Genomic DNA, 12,974 nt, shown 5'->3' with positions numbered 1-12,974 from the left:
GCAAAAGTAGCTCTAAGCCACGCATGGTGGCACACCACTGAGGCAGGATCAAAAGTTTTTGCCCAGCCCGCACAACTTAGTGCCTCAGTGAGACCCTGGATCAAAAAATAAATAAGGGCTACAGATATAGCTCAATGTGAAGGCCATGGGCAGAATGGCTGTATAAAAAGCACTTATATGTGAAATATAATCTTTGGGATTTTTAAAAAGACTTTTGGGGGGAGAAAGAAATAATAAATAAGAGGACAGTGACAATGGATGAAGCTGGGGGCTGGGGTATGGGTACACTTTGTACTTCCTCATGGGACTGGAATTTTATGTCCTATGAAGTGAACCAGACATCTGAGCCCAGGGAGCAGACCCAGCCCGGGAAGGAAGGGCAGACAGCAGCGGCCGTACCTCGGGGGGCAGCAGCCTGCGCCTCTGGGGGAAGTGCAGGATGGTCTGCAGCATGCGGTCCCGGTCCAGCAGGCAGAGGATGTCAGCGACGCTCGGCTGCTGCCACAGGGACTTGCCGAGGCTCCGGCACGTCTTGTGATGCTCCACAGCTGCTGGGCCCCACAGCAGCACCCTAGAGCCAAAGGAGGGGACAGTCCTGTCATGGCCCCAGAATCAATAATGACAACAACGATGACAACCACAACGGAAGCACTGGCCTAGCTGCTGGCTCACACCAGGCACTGTTCCTGGTCAGCGCCCAGGCCTGGCACTCCACCCCCTTGTGGGTGGTGGTCAGATACCAAGGAGTGGTGATGGCAGAGACTGTGCCTGGTGCTGCTCTAAGTCCTCCAGGACACTAACTCACACAACTGCACGGCTCCATTAGGAGGATGCTTCCAGCCCCTTGTGTGAAGGGACGGAGAGGTGCAGGGACAATGAAGACAGCCACGTGGCTGGTGAGAGGACCATGACTCAAACCTGGGGAGTCTGGCTCCAGTCTGTGTTGGACCAGGTACAGAATCACAAGCTCTCCCTGCCTTCCACGACCAGGCTGCCCAACACAGGTTCTGCAGCCTGTCCTACCACATGGATGCCATGCAGCCCACAGCAGCTAGAGAACAACTGGGTCTTTCTCCCTCCCCTTCTAGCCTACCGACCTCACCACTCCCCTCTGAGGAGGCCTACTTCCTGCTCAGACTCATGTGCCTGCTCTCTGCCATTTATTAAGTACTTCAAACAGGATTCTTCAAAATATTTATTTCTGTGCAAGTAAATGATAGCTACCACAGTTAAACAATAAAGAATCCCTCTTTCGGGAGAGGCTCGCTGCTGCCCTGGGCTCTGTCAGGCAGGCAGGGCTCTGTGTTCAGGCAGCCCCCTGCCTGAGGGTGCTGCACAACCAGCCATGGTGAGGCCAGAAGCGCATGGCTCCACATCCTCCAGGAGCTGTGTGGACTCCTTTCCCGAGCAGTGCCAGCCCATTCACTACCTGGCAGCCTCCTGCGGCTTTCTCTGCTCCCTGAGAGTGGCCTAATGCCCCAATGTGCTGCCCTCTCTCCCCAGAAAAGCAACACCTGACAGCAGCAACCTCACACAGCAGGATGGAGCCAGCACAGATGGAGGACAACAGCTACCCTAGATGTGGACACTTTTGTCAGTAGTGGGTACTGAACCCAGGGTCCTGGCACCAAGTTAAACACTCTCTGTCTCTGTCTCTATAAAATTTTTAGATAGGATCTCACTAAGACAGGGTCTCATTAAGTCACTAAATTGCCCAGGCTGGGCTCCAACTAGTTATCCTCCTGCCACAGCCTCTCAGAGTGCTCGGGTCAGGGTCACAGGCCTACATCACTGTCCCTGTCTTGCCATTTTTTTTTATAATGTATTTCGTACAGGGTCTTACTACACAGCTCAGCCTGGACTTGTAGCGATCTTCCTGTTTTCAGCCTCCCCAGCACTTGGGTTACAGGCACGTGCCACCACGCCTGGACTCAGTGGCCAGCTCAGTGCGCCTAGGGGCAGGGCCGGCGCTATCCTGCCATTCTTTTTTTTGGTGGAACTGGGGATTGAACTCAGACCCTTGCTCTTGCTAGGGAAGCACTTATTCTACTGAGCCATCTCCCCGGCCCTATCCTGCCATTCTTAAAGAATACAGAATGTTTCCCTTTTCTTTATTTCCCCATTTCCTCTGGACTGATTTAACTTTGTTTTAAAAAGCATGCTCCAAAAGGAAAATTTTCTGTTCCCTGCAGAGATCTGCTGGATTCTCCTTGGCCTGGGTAGCTCAGTTCCTACCTAAACACACAAGGCTGTCACCATGTATATCTTGGGCATGCAGGAGGGTGCTGGCTCCAAATGATGATGAGAAAAGAAGGATCCAGGGCAACAAAGACAATCCAACAATGCTTTCTATCAAGCACATACTCAGTCACTTCCTGCTTGGCCTGGCACTTGCAGAGATAGGGCAGGGTATCTAGGGAGCAGCACGACCCCCCCAAAGGGTATGGCAGCAAGTCTGCTGGAGCCCAGGATAGACAGAGGAAGAACAGAGAGAAAAGCAGGGACAGGGACACATACACAAATGCGCAGACAAGAGAAAATTGGTTTCACGTTCAGCCTGCCCCTCTCTTCTCCCCCAGTTCCTTCATCGTGTCACACCATTTAGAGTACAGAGACAGGTTCTCAGAAAAGTCATCCCTGAGATCTCCTAGCCAGAAGTAACTGGGGCAGGGCAGGTCTTCAGAGACAGCCTGTCAACCAGCAGGGGCAGCTATCCAGAGATATCACCTTACAGTGCAAGGCCACATCTCGCCTGAGCAGCTCTCCTGGGGCTGCGCATGAGCTGGGAGACCTCTGTCGCCCTTGAGCTGAGAATCAGAACCAAATGAGAACAGGGGTATGGCGCTCACTGTGCAGAAGGGGACAGGATACACTATTAAGGTTGATGCCTTTTGCCGACCAGCCCCAGCCACCTGCAACACCAACCCTCACCGGAAGTTGATGAGGCTGAGCTTGTTCTCTTCATACGCCCGGAGGAGAAGCAGGATCTTCTGGTCTAGAAGTCCAATGACACTCCTGTTAGGGGGCTGAGGCACTGACCCATAGGAATGCCCTTCATAGTTCTCAGCCGTCCCCCACATTCCGCCACACACTCAGATCTCATGCTCACCCAGGGTGCTGAGGGTGGCACCATAGGCCCCAAGCAGCACTGCAAAGTGGCTACTCTCGCAGACAGAGGGGCACATCCTCACCACTGTCGCCATCAGATCCACCAAGGCTTCTGGAAGAGATGACACTGAATCAGCAGCACCGCATGGGTGAGGCCGGGTCTGGGGAAGGCTTGCACGCTGCAGTGTCCTTTTCTGATCAGCAGCAGTCCAGGGGCCTCCACCTAGTCCCTTCCCTGTTCTTAGATATTTTTTAAATAAACACATGTGCACAAGCACCATGTCTCTAGATTTTTGACAAACCAAAGCTCAGTCTGCCCACACTCTCTCTCAAATTTTAGGCCACTAAAGATGTTTAAATTTAGGCATTTCTCCCATGATTATGTATCAAAATCCTCACTACTTCTCCTCCTACATGAACACAGGGCAGAGCCTTTGTACTTTCTCTATTACCCACTGCAGTACTTTGGGCAAGGGGCATCTTCCACCCAGTCCCCATGTGATTTAGTTTGGTCTGGGAGTGCTGACTGTTTTTATATCTAGCTTTGCCTTCAAGAGGTGGTGGCAACCTGCAGACCATCCTTCCTGACACCCCCCACAGCACACACCACATGTGGGACGCCTGGGAAGTAGGGTAGATCAGGGATGAAGACCCCTGGCCTCTGCAAGCGGCCCGGAGAAGTGGACTGCCAACAGGCAAGTTTGAAGTCTTTTCCCTTGGTCAGTTTCAATCACCCTACTATGAAAAGCTGTGCAACTAGACTACTTCCTCTCTGGCCAGACACCTCCACTTGTTTTCTCAATCCTCCTAAACTCATCTAACTCCCACATGACAGCACCAGAATCCAACAGGCCAAAAGGTCCCTGACAAGATTGCTGTGAGCAGGACAAGGCCTTCAATACAGGACTACAGCGCTGCGTGGCTTAAGGCCCAGGTGTGTTTCTTGGCCCCGGATCTGACAGAAATCAGTTTTGCCAGTGCTTGCTTAGCTCTGAAACCAGGAAATAAAAGCTGAGCCACACTGGGAGGGCGGGGAGGCCACCTTTCATATCACCGTCCGGGTTCTCCTCCCCATTGGTTGTCAGCAGGCTGGGCAGGAACAGCGAGTGCTGGGTGAGCAGCATGTGCACCGTGCGGAGGGGCGCGAGCCTGGCGCGCACCATGCTCTCCGGGCCGTACAGCAGCTGCAGGGCCGCGTGGAGGGTCTTTATAAAGGTGTGGTCCTGATAGCGAAACCTGAGAGGGAGCAAGAGCCAAAGGCAAAGAGCTTCACGAAAGGGAAGTTCATTTCACAGGACCCAAAAGACAATTTTTTTATTCTCCGATTTTTCTGAAGGAAACCTCCGAACAGCACAAGCGGAGACTTGCCATGGACATCCATTCACACAGCTACCTGGACCCTCCCACTGACATGTGTCACAGCGGCTCAGTCACGCTCCTACATGCCCACCCTCACCCCGTGCTACGAGCAACAGGAGGGACATGCACTGAGAACTCTGTCCTTAGGACATTTCGTCACTGTGCTGACACCAGTGTCCTCACACAAGCTAAGACAGCTACAGCATCACGAGGCTAAACACCCTTATGGGACACCACTGTAGAGTACAGGCTATCACTGACTGAAACGTCCTATGTGGCACAGGGCTGCTTTCTTTATGGCACAAACAGTCAATGCACGTATGTCTAGTTGAAATACCGGAGGGAGCCAGCCGGACAGCTGACCCTGACTGAGCAGAGACCCTGCCATGTCAGCCTCTCCCTCAGAGTGCCTGCCCAACGGCTCGGAAGCTGAATCTTACAGCCTTCCAAGGCCCGCTCACAGAAAGGAAGCACTGTGCTCTAAAATAACACAAAAAGCTCTATGTAAGTTTGAGAATAGATACAAAGCGAGACTCCAGAGATATCAATTAATCAAAGGCAGAAAAAAATGTCCCCATTCTATGATATTTATCGCTCATTTAACGTGTCAAACAGTCCTCATTTTCCACCTCAAAACTGAGGTGACACCTAGTTCTGCCACATGTAATATAATAACAAGCTACAAAAGGGGCTCTGCATGATCACTGGCATTTACACTCTGCAGACGGCACTGAGCAAACAAGTCTACTTACTTGAGTCCAGTTTTCATGAATTTCTGCCAGTCATCAGGATCAATGTCATTAAGTGCATGCTACAAATAAAGCAAACACATATGAGACATCTCCCTCCACACCTTTGAGAAATATGGAAAGGCACCAGCTGCACAATCTTCAGGAAGGCCTCTGCCTCTCTCAGTCTGAACCTTCCTCAGTAAGATACATGGTCCACAGCTTGAGAAAGAGAGCTGTACACCACCCCTGGGGCTCCAGGCTGGGACCCTGCCCAGCAGCAACTCTGTCCCATTCCTGATGAGTATGGGACAGCCTGACTGACCTTAAAAACTAACACGTAGACTATGAAACAAGTTAGAGCCACTCAGTAAGGAAGAAACACAGCCAGCAGGCACAGTGGTGCATGACTGCAACCCCAGCAGTTTGGGAAGCTGAAGCAGGAGGATCGAAAGTTCAAGTCCTGCCTACACAACTCAGTGAGCTCCTGTCTCACAAGAAAACATTTCAAAAAAGGACTGGGGACGTAGCTCAATGTAGAGTGCTAGTGGTTTTGACTGCAATTACCACAAAAGAAGATAGAAAGTTAATCAAATAACCCACCACAGCATGCAGTGTTATGGTGTGTGGGTTTGCTTTTTTAAAAATTTTAAGCACTGGTGATTTCTCCTAGTAGCGCTGACATTTTATTAGCACAGCTGTGCTCACCAAGTGGGCAGAGGACGCCTCTTAAGCGGTCCTGCTATGTTTTCCTTTGTTTTCAGACTGCACGAATGGGTTTGCAGCTAGTCTCTTATTAACCAGCCAATGAAAACCACGCTTGAACCACCCTGCTCAGTCCCAGGTCACAGGAGCAAGTGAGGGCCTGGGGACTGGCGCTGGTGCAGAGACTGGCTCAGGACAGCGCCTGCCTCCCCGAGGCAGCCTTGCAGCGAGACCTCAGCGCCACCAGGGATGGGGGGCCATGCAGCCAGCTTCCACTGGCACATTCTTCAGGCTCTGGCAAGGCTCCTCCACGAATTCCCCTGGAAGTAACCAGTGGAGGCAAAGATGAGCCGTGCGTGGCTCATCACAGCCCTCTTCACAAGGGCAAAAACCAAGGAAGCTGGTCCAGTGATACATGTTCATCTCCTGAGGAGATCACAGCACGACTACCAAGTTAAAGTAGTTCAGTGGGGGTAAAAACAACACCTCAAAATATGGTATTATGTTAAAAACAAAACTAAACAAGTATCACCCAAACCTAGCTACACACACTCACATGCCCCACACACATGCGTAGCCACAGACAGCAAGATCCCTGGAAGCACACTCACCCTCTTACCATGGGATGGGTCTAGGGGATGGAAACATTCTGCTTTCTTTATACTGTTTGCATTGCTTATATTACTAATGCATATGTTAGCTTTATAATCACAAAACCCCAATATTTCCAAATTTTCATGGGGTTAGAACAGGAAGGTCAAATTAAAATGACAGAGGATGACTCAGCAACAAAAGTAGCAAACTAGTTATTCTTCCAACAGCTGAGTTTGGAGAGCATAACCTAACTGGAACATATGAGAGTATGACTGCTCTGCAGGAATCTGGGAAAGTCCAGAGCAGAAACACTAACCTAATGATACTGGAGTGCCTCGGGCAAGGGGGATTCTGGGAAGTACAGGGACCTTCCTGAGATGAAAATCTTGGACAGGAGGGTGGAGTATGCGGGAACACAAACTCTGTACTTGTGATACTTAAATACTGCATTTCACAAACCCTATGCCTCAATTAAACAAGGGACTAAAAGGGAGATCAATCTTTAACACATCAACTGTCACTGGATGAATAAGCCACGTGGCCAGGCAGAGGTGCTGCCCGTGAAGGCCGGCAGGAACATTCCTAGGGATCCACCACCCACCTCCACAGCCCAGCTCTCTCAGTCTCAGGCACAATCCTCCCCTCTCTTACTTCTCCACGTTTAGGTTCATTGAACACTAAATCCATAAACCTGCTACACAGCAATTAAGTCTAAAAGTTACTGGTTTATAAAACTTAATAACGGAGCAAGAACACAGCCTGGTCTATGATCTGCAAGTGTATCTACCATATCCTTTTTCACTATCTGGAGTTATTTTCTCAAGGATTACTTTAAGTCTTGGATCCAGAGATTAAATTTAAGTCAGATTCTAGAACTACGAATGAACTTTTACACTATGAGGTGAGGAGATTACACACTTAGGCTAACTTTAGTTAATTATTTCTGTGTAAAAATACAACATTTTGAAGAGAGGATACTTTAATATGAAGGAACAATGGCCAAGTATTCCTAAATTTTATAAAAACTATCAACCACAGATCAAGTGGACCACTGAACTCCAAGTTCAAACAACTTGAGGAAAAAAAAATCTGTAGTAAGGTGCATCATAACCAAATAGCTTTAAACCATGCTTTAAAAAAAATCCTAGAGCCAGGGAGTTGGAGGGAGAGCACCCGCTTCGCATGTGCGAGGCCCTAGGTTCAAGCCTAGCATCAGAACACACACAGAAGAGCAAAAACGCGAGTGACAGATTTCTTAGTGGAAACAAAGCCAGGAGACAGTAAAGTAACATCTTTAAAATATTCCCATTAGTTCTATGAGGCTGGCATTAGCTCATCAAAGGCACCACAGATTAAAAAAATCATAAACTAATATCCCTCATACACACAGAAACAAAGATTCTTAACAAAATAGTAGCAAGTCAAATCCAACAATATATAAAAAGGTACTACATCCTGAGCAAGTACATTTGTCCCAAAAATGTATGATTGGTTTAACATTCAACAATCAGTTGAGCTGGGGGCATAGCTCAGCAGCACAGCACCTGCCTGGTAACCTCGAGGTGCTGAGTTCAATTCTGAAGAAAAAATTCAATTAATATAATTTACCTTATTAATAGACTAATCAAAACACATGATCTTTTGTAACATCTCAGTAAAGTATTTGACTAAAAGTGGCCTCCGTTCTTGAGAAGAAAGCTAATTCTCAGCTGCTTGACTTGCCTCTCTGCCCCCAGACAGAGCCCTTCTCATTTCCTACTGGGTCATCCTCATTTCAAATGGCTGGAAATGTACCTTGAAAGCTTGAGTTGTCTACCTGGCTGTCCTTGAAAATATAACTGGGATCACCAGTAAGGGACACCTACCAACAACTCGCTTAGTCTGAGCAGCATCTGCTTCTCTTGGTCCTGGATGCTGCAAAGGCCTGCGGAGCCGCCACTGAAGGACATGACCAGCCACTGCACACAGGACTGCAGGAGGGTCTTCCTCCAGGTGTTCACCTCTCCCACGGACCCCTCCAGGGCTGCTGAGACAGAGTCTGCCACCATCCAACTGCAACAGGAGACCAGAGTTGTAGAGTTAGGACGAGGCTATCCTCCAGCACTGCAAAGCCCCGTATGGGACAGCTGCCCTGAGTCCTGCTCCTGAGTCTGTCCATTTAGGGACCCATGGGCTCCTAACTTACACGTCGAAGAGGTCCCAGAATGTTCAGAGCCAGCTATATTGGCACACCAGGAAAAGGTGTGCACATCCAGCTCGCCAGCTCAGGGCCTCTCCACCCCAGCACTTGTGCCTTGTGGAGCAAGATAATTCTTTCTTGTGGAGGGTGGCACCTAGCTCCCCCACCCGCTCTCTGGATGCCAGAGGCCATGCCCCAGGCCTCGGCCATGATGATAAGCAAACTCAGACACTGCCAGCCATCCCTGCAGAAACCATACACCCTGGCAAGCACTGCTCTCAGGCAACCAGACTAAGTGTCCCCTCTCAGAAATGTCTTCGCTCCAGCCAGGACAGGTGGAAGCAGAGTTTTCATCCTAACTGCCTTCCCACACACAGCACAACTGGACGGCAGCATCTTTTACCACCTTGCTTATCAAGATGAAGGAGCAACATGGAAGCTCAGAGGGCACCCAGCGACCGTGGCCTTTTACCTCTTGTAATTGTTTGGTGCCAGAAGCAAGCCGGGCAAACGGTCCATGAGCACACGGAGGTCTTTGGCTCTGGCAAATGGGAGTAGTTGGGCCAGGACCTCCTGAAGCAGCTCTGACTCTAGAGGACCATTAGTCCTGAAGAGCCTGTCTCGTAGCTCTTTCCACAGGGCCTTCTTCAGGACAGGAATGACAGCAGAGGACACTAGGGTAGACACAGAGCAGTGGTCATTGTGCACAATGGTGGGCTGAGGCAGCATGGACCACTCAGCAGTGGCCTGCTGTGTGCTAACATATTCTGGGACCTTGTGATGGCGCTCTGGCATTGAAATGGGCCAGGGCAGGAGCATCAGCACCAGCAAAACTGCTAGTTGCTACACAGTCTCCTCCAGGGGCCAGCTGTTAAATATTCACAGGCACTGGGCCCAGACTGCTCTGTGCACAGCCCTAGCCACCTGCAGATATACTATGAATCCCGAACTCTTGTGAGATTCATTCTCCAGAAGCACAGGACAGTAAGGTCACCGAGAGCTGTGTCAACAACTCCGGTCAGTTACCTCTTGCCTGAGGGAGGAGGTTTTTTAAAGCATCTCCTACTAATATGACAAAGTGATGCAAAACAGAGCAAAGCATGAGGGACACACACACTCTCACAGTAATCCCAGCACTCTGGGGCTGAGGCAGGAAGACCACAAGTTCAAGCCCAGCCTGAGCAATATATAATTTTTTTCTCAAAAGGAAAAATGAAAAAAGACCTGGGGATGTAGCTCAGCATAAAAGCTCTGAGTTTAATCCCCAGGGCCCTCCTCAGAAGAAGAATTAAAAATTAGGGCTGGGGAGATGGCTCAGTGGAATAAGCACTTTCCTGGCAAGCCCAAGGGCCTGAGTTCAATCCCCCATTGGGGGGGGGGGGGAAGAAAAAGAAAAATAATTAAATTAACTTAGAGGTAATTTAAAAGATCTGAAACCCAGCAGGGAAAGGAGAGGAGGCTGGACCTGCACTGCCCAATGTGTACCCTGCAGGCAGGGAGAAGTGAAGAGGAACAGCTTAGCTGAGTGATCCTGCAGCTTCACACAGGAAAAAGGAACTGACAGGGCCCTGGGGAGCTGAGAGATAGAGGCAAGACGAGACTTCCTCAGCCTTTCCCAAGCTCCAGAGCAGGTCGGATGTTGGTGGAAAAAACTCAGCCACGCCCCAGAGCATGAAGTGCAGGGTTTAAGAACTGGTATGCAGTTCTCCTCCTCAGATCCCGACCCGAAGCTCCCAGGGTGCCTGGATGCATACCTCCTGCTGGGCATGCCAAGTGCCCCTGCGGCCTGCGCTGGAGGTACACATGGATGAGGGGCAGGAAGTCATCCAGGTCCTCCTGCAGGCTGCGCCCTGCCCCAGCCCGGCTGCACCAGCACTCAAACTGTAGCAGGTGGGTGTAGCTGTGCTGGAGGAGCAGGGTGGCGATGCCTAGGGCTGCCTGTGTCTGCCGGGCCAGGCAGTAGTTGAACAGGTCCGCTGAGACCACAGGAGCCAGCAAGGGGTCTCTCTGTAGGATGTGAAGGAACACAACGTCCGTTTCATTCACAGCCAGCACAGGGAGCAGAGCGGCAAAGCCACGCACATACTCAGAGAACCAGAGCTCACAGCTCGGCAGCTCATCCTGGAGGCTGCTGACCAGCAGCTGCGCCAGGGTCCTTGCGAAGACGCTCAGTTGTCTCATCCTCCTGGGGCCCTCCGTGGATGGCTGGATCAGCAGGTGGGCCTCAGGCAGGGCCAGCAGGGCCAGCGTGACCTTGCGGAGCTGTGCACCCTCCATGTACGGGTGCAGCTTCTGCAGGGCCTCCAGCTGTGGCAGGGACTCTGGTGGCGAGGTAGCTCGGCCTGTGCTTCTGGCATGCAGTTCCCTCAACACGCTCTGTGTGATGGCCTCCGAGTACTTGGCCAGGAGGCCCAGCTGCCCCATGTTCTGGAGGATCGGGGCGCTGGCCACCAGTAACGGAAGGACACCTGCACTGAACTGGGCGGCCAGGAGCTTCACAAGGACAGGGCTGAGCGCATGCTGGGGCAGGGCCTGCTGCTCCAGGGCGAGAAACCAGCCCTCCAGGGTTGGGTGTCTCAAGACGGCCACCAGCACCTCCTCCAGCGTCTGAAAGATGGACGGTGACAGATTTCAGGAGCGGCATTGAGCCGGGAGAGGCTGTAGCCACCAGGGAGCAACTCCTGCTGTCAGCAAGACAGAGCGGGAGACGGCTCTCCTAATCTAGCCCCATGACCACACTGTGCAATTGCCACCCTGTGTGTCACCTTTCCTGTGCGGAGGCCACACAGGGTGCAGTGACTCCTCAGAGTCACAAGCATGTGTGTGATGACTCCAGCTGAACAGAACTATTGTGTGGCAAACTGCTCCCCGTGCAAAATGCAGGGAACAAAGGGAAGGGTCACCCAGAATCGGCAAAGTGCGATGCAGATGGGCCACCTCCTTCGCACTTTGGCGGCCTCACCCTCTCTCATGAATCTGGTTGAGGAGCAACATGGTTAGGCTCACAGTTTAGACCACATGTCTGGGAAGGTGACAGGGATTAAAGCACTTTGAATAGCCATGGTCCTGAACTAAAGGCATTCCTAGCTCTACTTTCAGAGAAACACAGTGCCTACGGTGACTCCAAGAAACTCGTTGGGCTCAACCACCCAGCCAGAAAGTGCTGAGTTTCACTGGGTGGTCAGAGTAACCTGACGTTGCTGTCCTCCATGATCTGGCTGAATGCAAGCGCTAGACAGGAAGTACCCTCAATCTGCAGGGACCGAATGAGTTCCCTTATTTCACTTTGCTTAAGGAAAGGGCAGAAGCCCATCAGCCTGCCCCTCAGAAGTAGAGAAGCACACTGTTAGGCCCGCTTTGCCTGTCACACAGCCAACAGGAGGCCTGCCCAACACACTGACTGCCAGGAAGTTAATGGGAGACCAAAGGAAGAAAGTCGGCTAACTCAGAAGGGCTCGATGAGGAACATGCTTGCTTCCTGAACCAGTAGCAGTCACAGGGCACATGGTGACAGAAACATCCACCTGGCCCAGAGAAGTGGTGTGTGGCACAAGACTAGCAAAGAAAGGCTTTCTCTCATGCACATGAGCAGGTGACAGCTTCCCACTGCCTTCCAGGGCAGCATAGGCTGAGTTCCTGGAGAGGAAGCAGACACACTGGCTTCCTGAGGTTCCTGGCACCAGGCTTGGCCTGAGGGTCCAGGACTCTGAGGAGCACCTGGGAAGATGAATGTCCAGGCTGAGCCCCACGTAGCCAGGGTGCATGTGGGGTGCTACAGGTGGCTTTCAGTCTGTGTGTGCTCACAGTGAAAGTGTAATCAGAAGCACATTTTTCTTCCAGGAAAAAGGTAATGGGCTGTCTATGGAAGAGGGCAGAGGTACCTGGTCATTGGCCAACTCCAGGGAGGCAACAGACTCCATGTCTAAAAAGAGGTCAGATTCAGCATGAGCAGCCTTGCACTTCTGCTGATTCTGAGCATCCAGCTGCTCACAGCGGACAACCAAGCGTGTAAGGAGATCCAGGAAGAGGCGCAGGAGTGGTGGACCCATATTTCTCCCCAGCTGTGGAGACAAGAGCAGCATGGCATCATGGGCATCAGACAGGGAAGGGCTAACGGGCACCAGAACAGTCCCTGCCAGCCCTGGGGTGACCAACAAAGAGACTCGACGATCAAGATGAGAGGGCCATTCCTTCACACATTTTCGTGAACACCAATCAGCCTGAGTTGCCTCTCAAGTGAGAGTTGCCTTCCTAACCTTGATGAACTGCATGAGCTTCTTTTAGTTGAAATGAGGGGAACA

General features: G+C 51.3%; 1 protein-coding gene across 4 annotated transcripts in view; it reads right to left on the bottom strand.

Annotated features, from left to right (window-relative positions):
• The window catches only part of Urb1 (URB1 ribosome biogenesis 1 homolog (S. cerevisiae)), an 82,305-nt gene that overhangs the window by 33,766 nt on the left and 35,565 nt on the right, over positions 1-12,974 (bottom strand). For all 4 annotated transcript variants that reach the window (XR_002818961.1, XR_002818960.1, XM_023705583.1 and 1 more), the window contains 9 exons: positions 12,555-12,734; positions 10,428-11,280; positions 9,146-9,347; positions 8,360-8,546; positions 5,220-5,278; positions 4,151-4,344; positions 3,110-3,220; positions 2,932-2,995; positions 400-571 (listed from right to left, as the gene is read on the bottom strand). Coding sequence is in view for 2 of the 4 variants with exons in the window: in XM_023705583.1 (XP_023561351.1) it covers positions 400-571; positions 2,932-2,995; positions 3,110-3,220; positions 4,151-4,344; positions 5,220-5,278; positions 8,360-8,546; positions 9,146-9,347; positions 10,428-11,280; positions 12,555-12,734 (2,022 nt within the window). In the remaining 2 variants the exon portion in view is untranslated. The remainder of the gene's footprint in view (positions 1-399; positions 572-2,931; positions 2,996-3,109; positions 3,221-4,150; positions 4,345-5,219; positions 5,279-8,359; positions 8,547-9,145; positions 9,348-10,427; positions 11,281-12,554; positions 12,735-12,974) is intronic.

The sequence above is a fragment of the Octodon degus genome, unplaced genomic scaffold (assembly GCF_000260255.1).
Source record: "Octodon degus isolate 3935 unplaced genomic scaffold, OctDeg1.0 scaffold00225, whole genome shotgun sequence".
Lineage (NCBI taxonomy): Eukaryota > Metazoa > Chordata > Mammalia > Rodentia > Octodontidae > Octodon > Octodon degus.
This window is presented reverse-complemented; position numbering and strand designations above follow the sequence as displayed.